General features: G+C 34.8%; 1 protein-coding gene across 4 annotated transcripts in view; it reads right to left on the bottom strand.

Moving 5' to 3' along the window:
* Positions 1-19934, bottom strand: part of LOC128876682 (laminin subunit alpha-1-like) — a 68352-nt gene that overhangs the window by 8797 nt on the left and 39621 nt on the right. The window contains exons 1-17 of one of the 4 annotated variants that reach the window (XM_054123261.1): positions 9545-9646; positions 8425-8531; positions 7589-7772; positions 7043-7398; positions 6396-6593; positions 5887-6057; positions 5359-5519; positions 5105-5239; positions 3967-4222; positions 3547-3718; positions 2995-3216; positions 2559-2812; positions 2310-2421; positions 2087-2231; positions 1469-1781; positions 1041-1201; positions 398-536 (exon numbers count right to left, since the gene is read on the bottom strand). In XM_054123261.1, the coding sequence (XP_053979236.1) occupies positions 398-536; positions 1041-1201; positions 1469-1781; positions 2087-2231; positions 2310-2421; positions 2559-2812; positions 2995-3216; positions 3547-3718; positions 3967-4222; positions 5105-5239; positions 5359-5519; positions 5887-6057; positions 6396-6593; positions 7043-7398; positions 7589-7772; positions 8425-8427 (2982 nt within the window). In that variant the 5' untranslated portion in view covers positions 8428-8531; positions 9545-9646. Of the gene's footprint in view, positions 1-397; positions 537-1040; positions 1202-1468; positions 1782-2086; positions 2232-2309; positions 2422-2558; positions 2813-2994; positions 3217-3546; positions 3719-3966; positions 4223-5104; positions 5240-5358; positions 5520-5886; positions 6058-6395; positions 6594-7042; positions 7399-7588; positions 7773-8424; positions 8532-8642; positions 9042-9544; positions 9647-19934 lie in introns of those variants that run through there. The other 3 variants (XM_054123245.1, XM_054123251.1, XM_054123236.1) reach the window with 3 other exon arrangements.

Below are 19934 nucleotides of genomic sequence, written 5' to 3'. Positions count from 1 at the left end.
GATAATTGCTTGCTCAAAAAAAATAACAAAAACATTGTAATCCTCACAAGTTTAATAAAGGGTTTTTCAAAAGGGTCTTCAAGATTTTGTTGTTTGATAAAAAAAAATCAAATATATTCCGTACCATCTGTGTTTTACTAAAAACTAGATCCTAAAATCTCTTTTGAGAATACTTTTATAATATAATTTCGGTCGGTTATAAAACATTAAGGACTTAAAACGCTTGAAAACAACGATGATCTTTATAAAAATCATTTTGTTACTATTTATCACGTTTCCTTATCAAATTATTCTTTAGTTACTTTTTCCCCAATGGAAATATTTCAGTATACATCCCGTACAGTGAAGCTTATTTGGACTTCTGTGCACTTAAATATTCCGATTGACATTTCCTTACCTTGTTGTATATGTCCTCGGTGATATCTTTAGCTGCCATTGCTGTGACATTTGCTGCGTTAATGTTATCGACGATGTTCTTGTACGCTTGACTGGCTTTCAATGGGCTAGCTGCTATGCTCCTTGTCTCAGAAAACAGACTGCTCGGCAGAAACGCCAAGTTGCACTTTATCAAGTTATCGTCAATTATAGAAAGTATTAATACAAAGTTAAATAACGATTATTCACTGGAAATGCCTTCTTATTTTATGCAATTTCACTTTTTCCTTGTTTCAAAAAGTTTTTCAAAATGGGCTTTAGAATTTGTCTTTTAAAAACTTCAAAAATTATTTAATCCTAAGGCCCCTTTTGGAAAACCCTTTACTTTAAATGTCCTGCATGCTTTAAAATATTATTTTTAAATATTCTATACATTGTATCAAAGTATTTTCGAAATAATTAATCTTGTTATACGATTTATTTAAAGCTACAGGACTAATATATATAATAGATTTAAAGATATAAAACATTAACAATTTTAGAAATGTCCTATCTTCATGGTTCCATGGACTATGGAGTAATAATGCAATAAACAAAAAAAAAATACAAGGGTAAAGATAAATATTACAACTGTTTTATTTCATGCAGATTAATGATTTCTTTACCTGACATATTGATCAACGTAGTTTGATAAATTCTTCGCATGCTGAACCGCTGGCACTACATATTTGTCATTATATTCGTAATTTAATCTGTACAGTAATTCTTCTTTCATACTCAGTTTATCAAACCAATAGTTCAATTTATTCTGCAATTCTGGGAGATCCTGAAATGTAATACAGTTCTTTTCTAATCGAATATTTTACAATAAACCTCTGTTGTTGTATATTACGTAACAATATATTATTCTCTTATATAATACACAAATTTATAATTAACATATCATATGTCTGTAGAAAACAACTATCGTTAAACATGTTTCAGTTACATTGCAAAATAATTTTCAATGTCGTTAACAAGAGTTAATCTTTAGTTTTCTATAAAAATTGTTATTAATTGACTTTATTTTTGAAGTCACTTTAAAAATCCATACCTGTACATTATTTTGAATATCAACTACAAAACCCTGTGTTTCGTCTGTCATCTTTTTGCCCGTGATAATTGATTCGTTGACTTCCTTCCACAGGGCATTAATCTCGTTACAATCATTTTTAGACTCGACGAAAGTCTGGTTGATATTGTTGTATAAACTGTCATAGTCGAACAATGTGTCCATGGCGTCTTCAATTACATTTCTCATATCAGTTAGTTTCACAGAATATTCTTCCGCATCATCGTGAGCAATTGCGAAGGGTTCTGTTGCATCATACAATGATTTCAACCAATCGGTGTATTCCCCGATGTCCCTATTTTAAAAGAAATTTCAAATGATTCTTTATTAGATATTTTAAACGACGCAATTACAAAAATATGAAATAAAATAATCATTTTGCATTTTCTATTTTAATGCGAAAATTTGTGTAAATATATTTTTTAAATACTTCATATTAATTTAACACTTGTTTCTACGAGGAGAGTGCTTACTGCATTTTTATCAGTTTTCTATTAACTGTTCATGCTCTAATAAGATTCCTATTGGGTCATTGATTATGGAAATATGTGAATCGAGTTTTAAATAACTGTTATGTAACGAAATTAATACAATACTAACTCGAGGAAGCTTTCTATTTCCATCGTTTTTGTCGTTAGATTAACAGCTTTCAAACTGTTTAAAATCATTTTGGCCATTTTCAATGCTTTCTTGATCTCTATTCTTTTGTTGTCGTTGCTGTATTGATTCAATCGTAAAATTGTTTCTGAAATGATATAAGATCGTGTATATATATATAAAATGTTTTCTAAACATTTTGTTCAAAAAAATTTTATTCAAGTACCATCAATATGTTTTCTTAAATTGTCCACTTCGATTTTCGCGCTAAATAAATTATTCTTCAAATCGTTACTTTTGGATTGTAAAGTATCTGCCTGTTTTGCTTGTTCATTTGCCTGGAAAACAAAACGGTAAATGAATATTTAGTCGAACTATAAACGGTAATGGAAGAATCAGCAATAAATTGCATTCGATGCAAGTGTAAATGTTTGATGTTATTTACGTAATAATACTATTTTTAATTAATACGTACAGTTCTAAGCAACATTTCAGCGTGTTTCAGAAGTTTCTTGTACTCATGCCAGGGGATGTTTTCCATTCGTTGTTTCAATTTATTTTGACGGTCTATTTCTTCGAAAAACGTGGTAACGTTGGAATCAATGTAAGATAAAGCTTTCCATGGTGGAGGAATGTAACCATCAGCTATGTGACTGGTACCATCTGCTAATTCTTGGGATAATAACGCCACGGTATCAAGCAATACACCGGTGCAATTGTCATTGCATGCTATGGAAACGTAGCAAATAAAATAGCAAATCAGGAACCAATTAGAATCAATAAATTAAATTACTTAAAACATTATTCAGTGAAATATCTGTGCTTTATATTTATAAAGTAACGTAATGTATAAATTTTAGAGTATTTTTTTTCTTCTATATTATAAATATCTCTTTATGTTTTTTACTTACACGTGCAAACGTTGTTTATATAAACGTGTCGATACGCAGTACATTGAGAGCAATCTCGTCCCGTGGAGCCAGCTCTGCATTTGCATTGACCTGTTTCCGTATCACATTCATCGTTTAGGCTACCAGCAGGATTGCAATTGCATGGCACACATTTACCATCTGGGAGATTCGGGAATCCATAATAACCGTAAGAACACCGTTCACATGTTCTGCCAGTGTAACCTGAAAGAATAGACATAGTATGTACTGTTTAAAATATTATAAACATACCTTATGTTTCTTAAGTTTTCCGAAATCCCGATAATCTCAATTCTATATCATTAACATCATATCTAAACAATATTAGTAGACTGAGTTTGAGTCTTGTTCCTATTTCAGAAAACAAAATTATTTACTTCATATAATGTTTGACATTGTAATAAATAACTTAAATAAAAATAATTTTTACTAGTTTTATCAGATATTTAATCATTTCGCTTTAAACCAAACGCTCCGTACATTGTACCGATCCTTTCATAGAGAAGCACTCGATAACATGTTAAAAATACAAACCAGGTTTACAAACACATATTGGCTCAGCATCGGCACGGACCATGCATGTGTTTGAAAATCTTTTATCCGTTCGCGGGCAAGGACATGGTTTGCAACCACCGAATTCTGGATCTCCGTAGAAACTATCTGCGCAGGCATCGCATTGCGGACCTGCGCTATTTCCGCGGCAATTCTGCAAGAAAAATTTCAGATCTTATTGTAACGAGTTACTTCTTTTTTGCATATATTCTGTCAAATAAGAACCGGGAATTGTTCATTCAAAATGCTCGTGTAAAACATATGGATAATGATTTTTTCTTTTTGTTCTGGGGAAATGAGAGAGGCAAGATATCGGATGGAGAGGGACAGTAGCTCGATAGTTAATTTTTAATATTTATCGTTAGTAATAATTTCTGTAAAGAAGCGATTAAAGAAGCTTACCAAACAATATCCTGTTTCCCTATCGCAGACCTCGGATCTTCCGTTACACTGACAGCGTTTCGCTTGTCCAACAAGATCAATAATGATCGTCGACGTAACAGTGGTGTTCTTGTACCACCTGTAGTATCCTATACTTGGATCTTGACACGATGTACTATTGTATTCTGGTGGACATTTGCAAATCTCAATACTCGTCGCGAAGGACGGTGTATGCGTAGGTGTTAGGACCGCTGCGTCTATAGAAGCTTCAAGTAAACTGAAATTTATGGTGATTATGATGTAATTGAAGATGTATAATATAATATAAACTGTGTAATATAAATTGTGTAATCACATTCGAGGAAGTGGGCCAACAAGACATAAATTATAAATATTTGTAGTCACTGTTTCGATACGACTGAATTCTAACTATTCAAATTATTGTAGCATTTTATTTTGTTCTAATTCTAATATCGTACGGTCTTGAACGAAAAGTCTAGCTTTATCCTTGTCTAAAAAGGTGTCGGATTACTAATTGCGGTCAGCTTAAGTTTTAAAGGTCGATTTTCCACCGATTTTAAGACCTCATAAGATCCCTACCAGCAAATACAGGTGATCCGCTCGTTAGTAGACACAATGGACACATTGTAGACTTTATGACGGTCAACTATTGTTGTGGTTGTCCATTGAGTCTACTAGTGAGCGGATCACCCTATATACGACACGTTGTACGACCAACCGCCACAAGACAATGGAATATCCAATTCATACTGTCGAAGGTTCTCGTGTGGAAGCGTTTAGTCGTATGACAGATCGTATCGTGCATGGGGCCCATTAAACGCCGGGATGTTTGGAGGTCGGTCGGGAATATATATGTTTATATGTCGGAGGGAAATGATAAAAATAGAGATTTGATCAAATCCCTAAGGTAGATGATCAATTCACGGGAGATGTTAAAATAATAACTCTGTGAGGTCATTTCCCTAAAGAAAGTAAGTGATTTGATCAAATCCCTTAACTGTTTTAGTGAAAAGATGAAATAATATGATTTGATCAAATCCCTTGACTGTATTAGTGAAAAGATGGAATTGTATTTTTACACAATGAAGGAAAAAAAGAATTTCATTGGAAGCCAACGAGCAAGCGAAATTTCACGTACGTTGTTTTCGTGAATTCTGCATTATCGGAAGCTTTCACGAGAATATGCTGCACGTTTTGCAATGCAACCATAAGAACTTCTCTCGTGACTTTGTAATCCGGCCTGTTTTGTAGCTGCCACAAAGACTCGTGAAATCTGTAATGTAAAGTGAAAATACACTATCGTCGCTTTACAGTGGTTGTTATCGTCAAGAATTTCATATTAAATTGTTGCCAGAATTTGGAGAACTCGATTCAAAGATTTACGTGGTGTACCTGATGTCGTAACGATTGTTAGTCATAGGTAAAGGCAAATAGTATTCCAAGACGATCTTGTTTCCTTGCAGTTGCACGACCGGATATTGCATAGTTGACCTTAGAGGTATTCCACCCTCTGTCCAAGTTTTAAATCTTAGAAATCCTCCGTAGGAAACGACCTTGAATTATAAGTTACGCGATGTTACTTTTTCACTAAATACTTATTCTTTAACACGTTGACTGCCAGATTGATTCAGATGGAAATGTCTACAAGGTTAAAATTTTCTCTCGAGACAGTTATAAACTAGATAATCTAACATTTGTCGTATCACTTATTTTTGTATTATCATCAAAACTTACGAATTCTATTCAGACTTATTTTCATTAATACTTAGCTCTTAAAATTAATTACTGAAGTTCCTTGGTGAAAAGCCCTGTCACCCTTATATGGGTGCCGTGGCGTTCAACGTGTTAAGTGTGATATAAAACTCAGGTGACACGAACGCATACGAAAGATTGGTTCCCTGTTTAAGTGCGTCTAGTTACCTTGTCACCGAGGAAAGGTTCGGGCAGCATCCAGTAAAGTGGATAATTGTAATATAAGTTGGAAGGTATTGTCACGTCACCTTCGATGTCAGGAATCGTTGAGAGGCCATTCGTTACATTCAAACCACCATTAATAGACGATAAAAAAATTTGAGACCTAAACTTGGAAACCTGTAAACGGAAAGAGCACTATCTATACCTTTTCTTGCATTTCTAATATCATAGTACTATCGTTTGATAGTATTTTCCACATATTTTTGTGTATCTACATATGGCTTTGTATTTTATAAAACATATTTCCAAATTCCGATACCAATGCTGAAACAGACGTATAACGATAGGAAGAAAGTCTCATACTTGAGTTTGAAATGGACTATGGCTACCTTGTCCTTTTATGAAAATAACGATGTGACATTAATTACGTAAGAATTTCATTGTAAATCGTATCTTTAAGTTATTGGTAATTGCTCTTAAAATATTGAATACTTTATACGAAAAATAATACTAACTATTATATCGTTACTGGTGTCGTTAACGTAAAGTATTCGAGGTCGTGCCAGCCGACGATGTCCCCAACTAAGATCAGCCTGCTGACAAGAAGCTGTCCTTCCAAAACAGAAACACTCGGTGCATCCCTTTGGATTGTCTACAGCGAGACCGAAGGTACCTTCTTTGCACTTGTTGCATTGCCTTCCAAATACATGCTCCTAAATAAAAAAATACACGACAATTTAGCAGTTCATAGATATAGGAGCACTAATCATTCGAAACTGTAGCACTGTGTTTATACAGGGTGTTTCTTAACCCTCCGAGGTCCCAATGACCCCAGCCATGTTTAACAACACGTTGACTGCCAAACGAATATTCTTGAAAATTTCTGAATATTCTTAAATATTATTTAGACTATCGGAGTCTAGATAATGAAACATTTATCGTGGTATTTAGTTTTGTAACTACATCAAAATTCATGAATTTCATTTAGATTAATTTCCTGTGACGTCTAACTTTCAGAATTAATCTTTCTAGTTCTTGAGTGAAAAACACTGTCACCCATATGTATATTAAAATGCAAACGTGTTTTTGAATGTATCTTAGAAATTGGCACGAACTTTCTGGACAACCTGATATTATATTTATGTGAAATATCGGTGGCTACCTTGCAAGGGCATTGTCCTTCCTCGTTGCAATCGCAGACCTCGTCGTTGCATTGTAAGGTACCTGCGAAATTACAGCTACAAGGTCGACATCTCGGATAACCGTAGTAACCCTTCGCGCATTTTTCACACCTAAGCCCATCGTAGCCTATTCTGCAGGGACACTGTCCCTGATGATCGCATTGGGGCCTCGTAGAGCCTAGAGTGCAGTCACAGGCTCTGCAACCGATTCCTGGTACCAGGTCCCAGGAACCTGGTCTGCATCTGTCGCAGTGCTCGCCGAACGTCATGATTGGACACACGCAACGACCGGTGTCAGGATCGCAAATATGACCTGGTCGCACGCATGGGTCGCAAACTGCAGGAAAAAAGAAAAACAGATTTTGCAAATGGAATTGTTGTTTGTAGTGGTTTTTGTTGGATGTTATAATTAGGGGTGTGCGGGATTCCCAAAAATATTCGGAATATATACAGTAAATCGTTATTTTTGTATGAACCGAAAATACAAAATGAATTTCATTTAACTACAGTATATTTTAATTGTTCACCTTGACACCCGTTCGAAGAAAATCCATAATATCCAGGCAAACAGGTTTCGCAACGTGTACCACCGATTCCTGGTTTACAATAACATTGTCCTGTATCGTCGTGGCAAGAAGAGTTATGCGATCCTATAGGATCGCATTCGCAAGGAGCACATCCTGCTCCTGTTGCCAAACCCCAGAAGCCAGTCTTAAGAAAGAAAAAAGGTAAACGGTTCATTGGCATTAAATTATTTTGCGATTAGTACAAAAATTAGATTCATTTCAATAATACCGCATATTTTAATAATAATCGTAGAACGCAAATTGTAAACGACATAACTTAGCTTTTATAATACATTGTCGGTGTACATATTTAAAATCAGATAAATCGCGAATAACTACTGCAGTTTATATTACAAGTACATTTTTAAAACACTATGTTCTTCTTTGATCGCTTACTCAGTTATTTTATCTCTATTCATAAGATTTTGTTAATCTTGTAACAATAACTAATGTAATTTAATCAATAGAACATATTAAATAAAAAGCTGTCTCAGATTTATAGTTTTGAATAATAATAGTTGTTATTAAAGGCGTAACTTTACTGTCAATTTTGCTATATCATGCGGTATACCTTTGAATGCTTTTTCAAGACTATTATTATATTATTTTCTTTTACATAAAATGTTTGGTGTTGCTCCTAAAACAAATAATTATGACTGTGTTGTATTGTATTTTATCTACGTTAATGTACTTTATTGTTACCTGTAATAGAGAAGGGGCGAATAAAACAAGTAAAGCAAAATAACAATATATAAACAATGTAATATTAGAATTTTCCATTAAATTAGTTTACTTACCATACATTGGTTGCACTGTCTGCCAGTAACGCGAAATTTACATTGGCACTGCCCTGTCACTATGTCGCAGGCAGTAGTAATCGATCCAATAGGGTTGCATCGACATCCTGCAAATTAAAACAAAATAAATTGTTATTATTATGCACAAGATAATTTGCGTAAGTTGAGAATGTGTTAAGTTTGTACTGTACCAAAGTGCAAACATAACTACTACTTGCCAGTAAAGTGCATTTAAATTTAAACATTCGATACTTTTAAGCCACGAGCTTATAGAAGACTATTTCTTTCTCGCTAGAGCTATGAATGGGAACGTGCCTAGATACTGATTGTAAAGATTTGCATAATATCGTGATCGATATCTGTCCTCTCTGGATTCTAGTCATGCACGGCCAGTGGTTGCTGATGCGCGATCGTGCGGATTTTGCAATTAACAATGTCGTCGTGACGAATATGACATTGTATTCAAACGATGTAAGCCTTTGTTGACACTTTCACGACTGCTGTCCCGCGACAAGAAAAATAGAATTCAATGAGGAATATTTACGACGCAGTCATAAATCGCGAGCAGGTGCTATGCAGTTAGAATCAATCTAAAGTTACTGGGATCAACATTCAAGTAATACTGTCCCGCGACACTTGATTAAACGTAATAACCTAACAATTTATGCACAAATGCAATCTATTATAATTAATTCAGAAATATTTACATAATCATCCTCCACGGATACAGCGCTCATACAAATATGATATTTGCTATGGAAAATGCAGCAAAACATAATTCATTAGTTACATAATTTATAAAATTTAATTAGAAAACACAATTCACTAGAATAAAAATGTCAGAATATAGTAAATATAGTAAAGATATTATTACTGATAATATCTTCTCTGTACTATTTTGTTTTTCACCGTGTAACAATAATTATATTAAATGTATTGGCAGCACTGCCAAATAATATGATTTAATTCTTGGATTGCATTATGACATTCGCATTTTGAGTTACTAACTAATCAATTGATACTATTATTGTTACTATTCCTTATACTTTCTTTGAGACATGATGAATATGCCGGATGAATACGTCGTTAAATGAAATACACGATTGTGCATCAGACTTACATTATCGTCATTTCACTAATAAACGTTAACTGGATGCAAAACATCGAATGACTCCCCGAAGCGTGAAGCCTCGCGCAGAACGCGAGGCGACATTTTCGCAATTACAACATGCCTTGTCCCGCTACGTCGCGGTCGACCGGTTAATTTATTAGTTTAACAAGCGGCACTATCGTTAGACGCGGGAACAGCTAACATCGTCTTCCTTGTACGACTCTCAATTTGAATAACTTATGGCGCACCGGGTCCCTAGGGAAGCTCATGCCGTTTAATAATACGCTAAACGTTATTAATGGACACCTCGTGGAAATTAGTTCTACGGCTAATTATTACTACTCCGTGTAAACATAAATTAAGGAGTAACGCGTCGTAAACATGGCAATGCTCGCGTTAATCGGATATGTCTCGAATGCCTTTCCCTGTGGTCGGATTGTTAACGCGCATAAACACATTCCGAGGGAATTGAAAGTATAAATTCAACGTCCGATGAAAAGTGAGCTAAGCTTGTTGAATAAAAGTTTATAGCCGCGTAAAATATTATTTTACGAGTGGTATTTTTATATTCCCCGGGCGAATACCGAACACCCTTTATTCTGTTGAACGTGCGATACGTTTTATTAAAATGTTTTTTTTTTTCAGATTGAAAATCTTTTTATTTTCGAACAGCCGAAATTCATGTCCCGTTATATGGTGAAAAATGCTGCGAGGCGATGAAATGGGTGGTTAGTAACAGAATAAATATGTCCCGTTACACAGCTTGAAAAGAACAGCGAATAAAGAAGAGGACGCACAGTGTGATATTTCAGTGATCTAGCGGGACGAAACTTATGTGGTCCAATATTTCGGAAACTATTAGGTCGTCCATACACGAAGCTACTCAATCGAAACGTAATTGATTGGTGATCGAAATCACAAACTAGTTACTTATTGGTTAGTAATGATTTTGAACATTTTTAGAAAAAGCATCTACCGCTGTCCGCGCAGTTTCATAGTTCCGCATAGTTTCAATGCAGAACCTTTAATATATGAAACGTAACATCTAATCGATTTTCAAAGCTACCTATTCAATTTTGAAATGATTATTTTTTTTTTCATAGAATTTATGAATAAGATAGAGTAGGAAATATGAGAAAATAAATATTTCCTGCTTATCTTTTTATGTGGAGTAGTTACTGGTTAATAGACATTAAGACTTGTCCTGAATCAAACAACAAACAATTATAATAATCAGAATATATCTTTCAACCTTGTCCTATGATTTACTGAGCGATCGCATAAGCAGGTATACCTTTTGCACGTTCTTATCACATGTTTCACACGTTATTGGCTAAAGGGTTAATCACATGAAGAATCACTAGAAATATTTCTGAAGTATTTTTAATTTTATGTAGAAATTATTAGACGGTATATACTTCGATTTCTCTGCAAACATTCTGGCGAAAGAAATGCGCAGTTGACAAGTAGTATACATCGTTACTGATCAAACTAGACTCGCACGCAGAAAATATTTATTACTACTGCGAATGTAATCGTTTCTTCGTTTAGTTAACAATTGTCAGAGTTTACGCATATTTAGTTTTACGCGTGTGGTTTATTAAGAAAGGTTGAATTACATACTAATATTACGTATAGAAAAACGGACGCGACGCGAAGCGCGTATGCAACGTAACGCATAAAACAAAAGACAAACCTGTCGCCAGAGGGAGCAATGCTACCAACGTATTGTAGCGTAGGAAGATCCTATTGCCAACACTCCCTCTATCTACATACGCAACAATCGCAAATACTGTTTCGCATTCACACGTACTCACGAAGTCACACATCTGGCTATTTATTTTATATTTAACATTGATAGACAATTTTGATGCTTATTTTTCTGTAACGCTTTGGTTAAAATATCTGCTTTATGTACTTGCTTGGAAAAGGAAATAATGTTGGAGGGACTATTACAGAGAAATCTCAATTATCCTTCAGGAAGAAGTTAGGGTTCGTTACTGGGAATATAGCGGGCAAGTGACATATGATCAATTCAGGCAGCCGTGACTGCCAGCTTGGCTCGTGCGTACCGTAGCAAAAGCATAAATAATGATCTTGCGTCTCTAATCCTACACGGCATTCACGCTGGCAGTTGCAGATAAATAAATAATTACTCTCGTTACAAAGCTCGAGGATCAACTGGAAGCTGACTGACGCCGTGTAATCGTGACTAATATCGGTCATCCTTTAAACCGATTATTGAACGTCAGGTCCTTTATTAACTTTACAGTTCAATTACAGTTCGCTGTGTTAAATCGCTAACGAAACTTCCTGATAATAGAGATAAGAGCGCTTGTTGAATATCCGAGAGAGAGAAAGAGAGAGAGAGAGAGTACATTGATTATTTGCAGTGGATTTATATTGTATGGCGCTACGTTGATATCTACAGGAATAGACACCGTAATGAACAAGTATAATTTACTATCCAACAAAATGATCACAACAAAATTTTGCCATTTTTCAAACGTTAATAACTCCGTCAATTGTTATTGTTTCGAGACAATATTTGTTGGCATTTTGTAGATAATTATTTATACTTTAAGACAAAATTAATGCCAAATGGATGCGAGTCGATACTGCATCTTTATGTCTTGATAACGCCCACACACTTTCTTTTCTTTAAAATTCGATCGTTTGATGGGCTATTTGGATGGCGTAACAAGCAAATTGATAAAAAAAAAGTGTGTACGCGTGAATAAGCGTGAATCTCCGTGACTTATTTTTCGTAGAGACTTCTACGATACATTTTCACCTCTGGTTTAGGTATTGTACATACAGTATACAAAATTATAATACAGGGTGTCCCAAAACTCGGGGAGGAGCCGGAAATGGGGGGTAGCTGAGACGATTCTGAACAACAATTTCCTTTGCAAAAATGTCGGATGGGGCTTCGTTAAGGAGATATTAAGCGAAAACCCCGACCAATCAGAGCGCGAGGATGCCGATGCAGCGCTCGCGGTAGCCAATGAGCGCGGCCACCTAGCGCGTAGCCTTCACTACCGCGGCCGCTCCCACGGTCTACGCGCGCTCTGATTGGTCGGGGTTTTCGCTTAATATCTCCTTAACGAAGCCCCATCCGACATTTTTGCAAAGGAAATTGTTGTTCAGAATCGTCTCAGCTACCCCCCATTTCCGGCTCCTCCCCGAGTTTTGGGACACCCTGTATAGAAGAACTATATTGATATCATTGCATATCATTTATGCAATCATTCGATCAAAGCTTAACAAATAATTTAAAAAAGACTCGCTACACTATTGTCGTCGCATTCCGTCTCTCGAGAAATGAAACAACTTCTACTGCAATCATTCTGTTTTATCTTTAAAAATGAGCAAGTTGCCTAGAAGTCCTGTTTCATGTCCCCCATCTCATACAACGTACGATGCACCAACCATAAACCAGCGCACGGTATCTCTCTCATCGTTGTCCGTACAATAAAAACGTATATTATAAAACTTGTTGAGAATAAAATTCAGAAACTTGATCGTTCTATATAAATTTCCGATAGAATCGGTAGTAACCGAGATTTCGATCCAGACTTTGCTACTTTTAATCGCATGCCCTATAAAAGAGCGGTTTAAGCATACTGCTTGGAGTCAACAACTCGCGCGACAGTATTCTTATCAAAGACAACATAGAGCAATTCTGGTGAAACGAAGGCAATGACATGTTCGATAATGACGATGGCAGAACTCATTTACGATCTTTACATAGCGAATTAAGAGGAGGAGTTAAATCCTCGACCGCGACTAATCAGCAATTTGGATGGACAGGAGCGGTCCAGCCGTTGACGGTCAACCAGTCTTCGATTTATTAGACGATAAATTGCCGGTTGTTATGGGCACCGATCCTGGGAACGTCATTAAACGGCTCGAAGTGTCAGCTAGCGAAGGAGCCGCGAGCCTCGGCGCTATTTTCAATTTGAAATACCTCGTTGCCGTTCAACGGCGAGTTTGCTAATAAGCCGGAAGTCGCTGGTATTATACTTTGTAATAAAGATAAGCGTTAGGCCATAAACTCCCCCATTTTTCCATTATTTGAATTGACTGGGATAATTGCTTCGAAATCGATAGCTCGAGTGACGGATCTGACATAAAGAGGGTTTCTGCTACGTCTTTATTTCATTTTTAATTTTATCAAACGCGTGCAAAGTTCTGTGCTCGACCAGTACTTTTGTACGCTACTGTACATTTCTACATCATGAAGAGTGATTGCGATTCATGTGGACGTTCCCTATTTGCACATGGTAACAAAAACGAGCGGTTTGACCTCGTGATGCTACTAATTGTTTATTAACGACGACAGTATGAAACAAAATTGTGGTAAATCACTTATGGAATTTCGCTGGACGATCTTAATTAATGCCGTTGGGCTAATTGTGCCGAGAGTGCATGAGTAGAAATCGCGGGAACGCGCGGAGTGCAAGGCCTAATCCTCGCTTCGCGTTACAATAACGTCGAGTCGTCTTCGATGAAATTAATCAACGATGGCAGCTTGCGCGTGTTTGCGCAACGAAATACCTTCGTCGTAAATAACACGAACAATTAAGCGAACGTTCCATCTGTAATTCACGTTGATCGGCCCCAATCAGCGTGACTAAATTGGAAAAGTTTCACCTGTGCACGTTTATAGCGTTCTGGCGATCTTGCGCCGATGGAGATTGCTTCAAACACTCAACGATTTTATTACGAACCATTAAAACTTGAAAGTGGAATATCAAACGTGAAACTTGGTAATAATGATATCATATGAAAGAACGTCGTGGGCCTTGGTGGCGTAAGGGTTTTTAATATCGTTATTTCAATCAGTCACATTTAGTAAATCAGTTTCTATGAAAATGTTTTAAACGTTACCTTGGGTCCATCGAAGCAATGCAAATATCCAAAATTACTGAAATGGCAGGTTTTCTTAAAATGGAAAAAATTTCTTTCTATAATTGATATGTAATAGATAAATTGTAAATTTGGAAATGATTTTTTAATCGAGATGTAAAGAAAAACTGAAGTGAATTTAATATTTAATGGAAATAATTTGTATGGTAGTATATATACATACATATATATAATGTATATAATATATATATAATATATATAATGTATATTATATATATATAATATATATAATGTATATTATATATATATATTACATATATATACATATATACATATATATTACATCTCGATTAAAAAACATTTCCAAATTTACAATTTATCTATTACATATCAATTATAGAAAGAAATTTTTATATATTATATATGTATAATATATAATGTATTTATGTATATATATATGTATATCTTTAGGTTGTGTACTTAAGTCATTATAGTAAAAACAAGTCTCAATAAACTTAATTAAAGTTGTTTAATCACGATTCTATTATTATTATATACTCCTGTAATCGTGTTGAATGTACAGTGAAGTATGTGAACAAATAATAATAATTATTTTCATGGATTTGGACTTTTGCTTTCATTAAAATAATTATCATTTTCCATTAAATCTGTAATTCACACCACTGTATACATCTTTATAGTAGAAACAAGAAGTTGGATTAATTATTAATTGGATACATTAAAATGACGTAAATTGAGTTTAATCCTAAAATAATACTTCAGAATTTTTAAGTTAAACACTTGACTCCTTTTGTAAATTCTACGGTGCGATTAGTATTACGGTGAATTGAAACAGACCTCGACTGTATACGTTTCTTAAAATATCTGGAACACGCTTAACTACGTTTATTTATCAGTGGTCCAACACTCGTGCCTGCTTGACCTAAATTCTCCTGCGCGAGTTCTTCCTGATACCCTCTTGGAAATTCAAATATTGTTCTTTGCAAATCTTCACGTATTCAAGACTTCGTGACGTCTACAATTCAATCTTCCGATTATATCAGTACTTTTATTCACTGAAATCGAAAATGAGATTTAGGTAGCTCATTGATCAAAACGTAAGATGAATACTTTGTTTCAAATAAATTTCAATGTAATAATAACTAGAAGTCTGAATAGAGAAATCAACTGTTTGTTTATTGTATTGAACAATAAAAGGAACGTACGACTAATTATGTATTAATAGTAAAGTTTCGACCACTAGGATGCGTTGATCTCTGTAACAACAAGGGAACATTGAAACTGAACTTATTCCAAAAAAAAAAATGCAAATTCTAATTATCATGAAATAGACTCGAGAATTATATTTATATCGAATGAATATATACTAAAAGTTTCGATCTTTAATTCCTCGTTCCATGAAGAATTAATAGAGCTTATAACGAATCTATTTTGATCAAGTAATATAAATGGCAGGTGATTCTCGATGTTATATTTTCTCTTTTTACAGATTAAATAAATGAAATATTGACAGATAAGAAATATTATTTAAGGAGAAAAGAATGGATCATTCTTTCACGAGCCGATCTACCATTCTATTGTTAACGATAGAAGTACCAACAGAAGAAATTTTTTCAACATACTGTTTTAGAATGATTTCAGCACCGTGTTTAAGAGGCTATTATTTTGTTTCAAGGAACGAAGAGGTAGCCGGAAAATTACGTAAACGAGAGTTAGAGCGTGGGCGTACACAATGCACCGAAACGCGAGAAGCTCGCACGGTAAACGAGCATCGGCCTCTTTGGGAGTACAACAGACTCATAAAATGTGCTCGTAGTTAACTGGAAGATAATTCGATGGTAATTTTAACGCGTACACCTTTTCTCCTTTACTACCCACCCACTAATCAATCGCTTTTTACCGACGTCGATCGTATCTTCTGGCTTTCTCCGAGTTGCCATACAAACCGATACACACTCCAAAACCTGGTTAACCATTCGCTAACGTAAATACGCAAATAACAATTTTAACTTCGGATATTATCCTCGTTACGTGCGACAAAAATTTAATATATGTCAAAAGGGCTCGATTGACTCTTCGAGAATAATCTTTTGTTGGGATGTTTACTATAATTCAAGCTTCTATTTTATTACAAAAAGAAACATAACTGTAATGTAATATAATAATAACAGCAATAACGAGTACTATTATATAGAGTAATACAAAATTATTTAAATATGATCCCAATGATACCTTCTTCCCTATAAATAGATATTTACAATTACACTAAAAACATAGAAATTCGTTTAAATAATTTCGAATTCGGAAAATATTATATCTGGACACGTACGCAATTTTTATACCGACTAATAAAAATTTATGCCTGAGCCATCGTGAGCCCAGTATAATTTTTCAAGTATTACAAGAACACTCGTAAACCAGGCATCTGGTGTTCAACCCTGAATAGAAGATTCCACTGTACGACTATCAAGTACGTATAACGATAATTCACGATTATACTTCGATTAACAATTTCAACTAGCCAAGAGTATGTATGGGGAAAAGCCATAAATGATAACGGTCGAAACGTCTATCAATAAAATACTTGGAAATACATCCTTTAATTATATTTATTTGTTTATATTATAGTCGAGAATACTTAGAAAGACGTCGTTAATTTAATAATAATTCTTCACCTAGCAACCGTTGAATTTGATTCAACAAAGCACATAATTTCAAGTTCCTTTTCAATTCCATTAATTTTTTCCAACATTGCATCGCTTCTCCGAAAATGACTAAAATTCTAATACTTTCCGAATGTAAACCAACCGTGGTAAATGCGTTAACATACGATACACGTGTATTACATTGCGTCAAGTTGATCAACCACTCGGTTTATGCGGAATATCGATACTTCGACTTTTATTTGCTCAAGCACGCGCGTTGGTCAGACAGTGAAACCGTCTATTTCCAGTCAGACACCAGACGCCAGTGCTCCCTCGAGAGTTAAAAGATCTGTTTTTACTAATCACCTCCGTGCAATTTGTCTTCAAGGACTTAAATCGGACCGCCGCGAATGTTTTAAGTAAAACGAAAACAGATCTGCCGACAGAACCCAACTACTGATCAAACAAGTTAAAAACTATCCAAACACCGGTTGCGTCCGAACGGTGAGCTTCAACCATCAAAAAAAGGAAGAGAAATAAATATACTTGATACCGACAATCGGAGCTTCACAATTTTGCATTTTTACGCAGAGAAATATAATACGTTGCTACGTTGGTGCTTTAGATGACGATAAAAGTTAGTTAATTCTGCTTCTCTTTTGGAAATGTCGTATCTTGATTTAGATAAAGTAGTCCTTCTGGATCGGATAAGTATCGCAATATAAGTGTATTTTTAAATATTTACGATTGTCATTGCAGTTCTTTTCAGAAGTTGTTAAAATATCTTTAACGAATTGATTATAAATTTAATTTTAATTAGAAAGAGAAATTGAAAGTAAGTTAATAATTAACTCAACTTTTGTAACTTTTTATTTCAAAATTTTTATTTCAAAATTACACTTTCAAAATTATCAGCTAATCGTCGCGATATTGTCAAAAACTTGCAAACTAAAAATACAGCATATTTTTTGGGACACTAGAAGTACTATTCGATCAATTAAAAATACTTTAAACGATGTAGATATTATTCCCTAATGTGTAATAGAAAAAGAGAAAAAAAAAAGAAGAAGGTTATTACCATAATGTAAACATTATTGACGATAGCATTAAACAAGACGATACACGTGTAAAGAAATTGCTACATGTTCAAGGAATACTCTAAAATCAACTTTGATTGATAAATCTTCAAGTTTCTCTTAAAAGATTGACGGCGAAGCGTGAGTGAATTGATGATCGAAAATCTACTCCTCCTCCACGCCTACTGGTAGCTAGAGACCAGTTCTACGACAGAATAGACAGAACTGGGTTGCACTCTCGCGAATTAGGATTGACCACGCAGTGATTCAACATGTGATTCATAGAACATTAAATCGACCCTGGATCATATCATTCTCCCTGATAGCAAATACTGAACAAATAGACTGCATATCAACTTGGATATCGAAATTATAGTAAAAATCATATAAAGAGCCCGAGATGAGATACCGAAGTCTTAAAAACATGCCAACCTATTACGAAAATTATAAACCTTGACAGTCAGATATAATTGTACTACTAGTAATTAATAACCAATTTCAGATAATCAATTGAAAAAGGATTAGAAATATCTTACAGATTCTCCCATTTCTGCAGTATTATTGAGAATATATTATTAGACTAACAATTATAATAAAATATATCACCTATAAAATCTATCGCCTAATAAAATTAAAAGATCTCCTCATCAAGAAGATTTAGTCTGAGAATAAGGACAAGGGGAAAAGAACTTTCGAGTTATGTTTAAAATAGCTAACGTGAACGTACACGTGACTATTTTTGAACCGGTTAAGAGTAAACGCGAGCATGAATTGCAATTCCTAAAGAGTTGATGAATGCTCGCAACATTTTGCATTAGAACCTTCGTGACCGCAGAAGGCAACTGTATTTCGACCGTCTATTTCCCTCGGTAAGATTTCTTATCGAGCCGATCGCCGCGTAGGAGGATCGACATGATCTACGAGCCACCGTAGCGACAGCATTAACGTGATCTATGGAACCTGGCGGTCCAGCGACGGCTTGAATGCATTATTGCACGTTGCTTGATTAATGCGTGCGAAACGGAAGGTGTGTTGCGTCAAATCGGATCTATAGATCCCAAGAATCTTTCGATCTCGTCCACGATTCTTTTATGTTCCTCGAAGAAAAACGAAAAAGGAAAATGAAAAATATTATTAATCGAAGTATACAGCAAGCATTCTTTCGCAAACGTTTCATAGTGTTTTATAGAAATTATTTTTCACATATTTTAGAGAAATTAATGGCTACGTTTATTTCTATATAATGCAATTATAAATTAAATGTTACGCTAAAATTACGAAAAAGGATTATTTATTAATTAATTTAACATAAATTTCACATAATATGGAATGTGCATTCATACGTTGTAATCAGGGAACGTGACTAATAAGAATAAATAATAAACATTTACCAATATATTACCATTTGAAACACACATTTGCACGCGCATTATACATCATACGTACGTTAAGCATACTTTACATATTGTTCATGAAAGGATTTTGCTACAAATTTCATCCGATATGTACGATTTGGGGTCCTGAACCTATTTCCCCTCTTAGAAGCATGTTGCTTGGTACCACTAACAAATTTATACGTTACGATAAAAATTCCAAATACGAAAATTCCACATCGAAGATCCACTTCCACTTGCGAAGACGGTACGCAGAGAATTCTCTTGGGCAGTGTATCCTCCACCAAGTGATGGGCAAAACCCTAGGCTTCGAATAAATCTGAAGTTTGCCGATACGTTTGTCTCGTTTCCTCTTTTGAAAATTTTCCAAAGAAGGAAACGAGACAAACGT

The sequence above is a fragment of the Hylaeus volcanicus genome, chromosome 1 (assembly GCF_026283585.1).
Source record: "Hylaeus volcanicus isolate JK05 chromosome 1, UHH_iyHylVolc1.0_haploid, whole genome shotgun sequence".
In the NCBI taxonomy this organism is placed as follows: Eukaryota; Metazoa; Arthropoda; class Insecta; order Hymenoptera; family Colletidae; genus Hylaeus; species Hylaeus volcanicus.
Note: the sequence above shows the minus strand (reverse complement) of the source record. Positions and strands in the feature narration are given on the sequence as shown.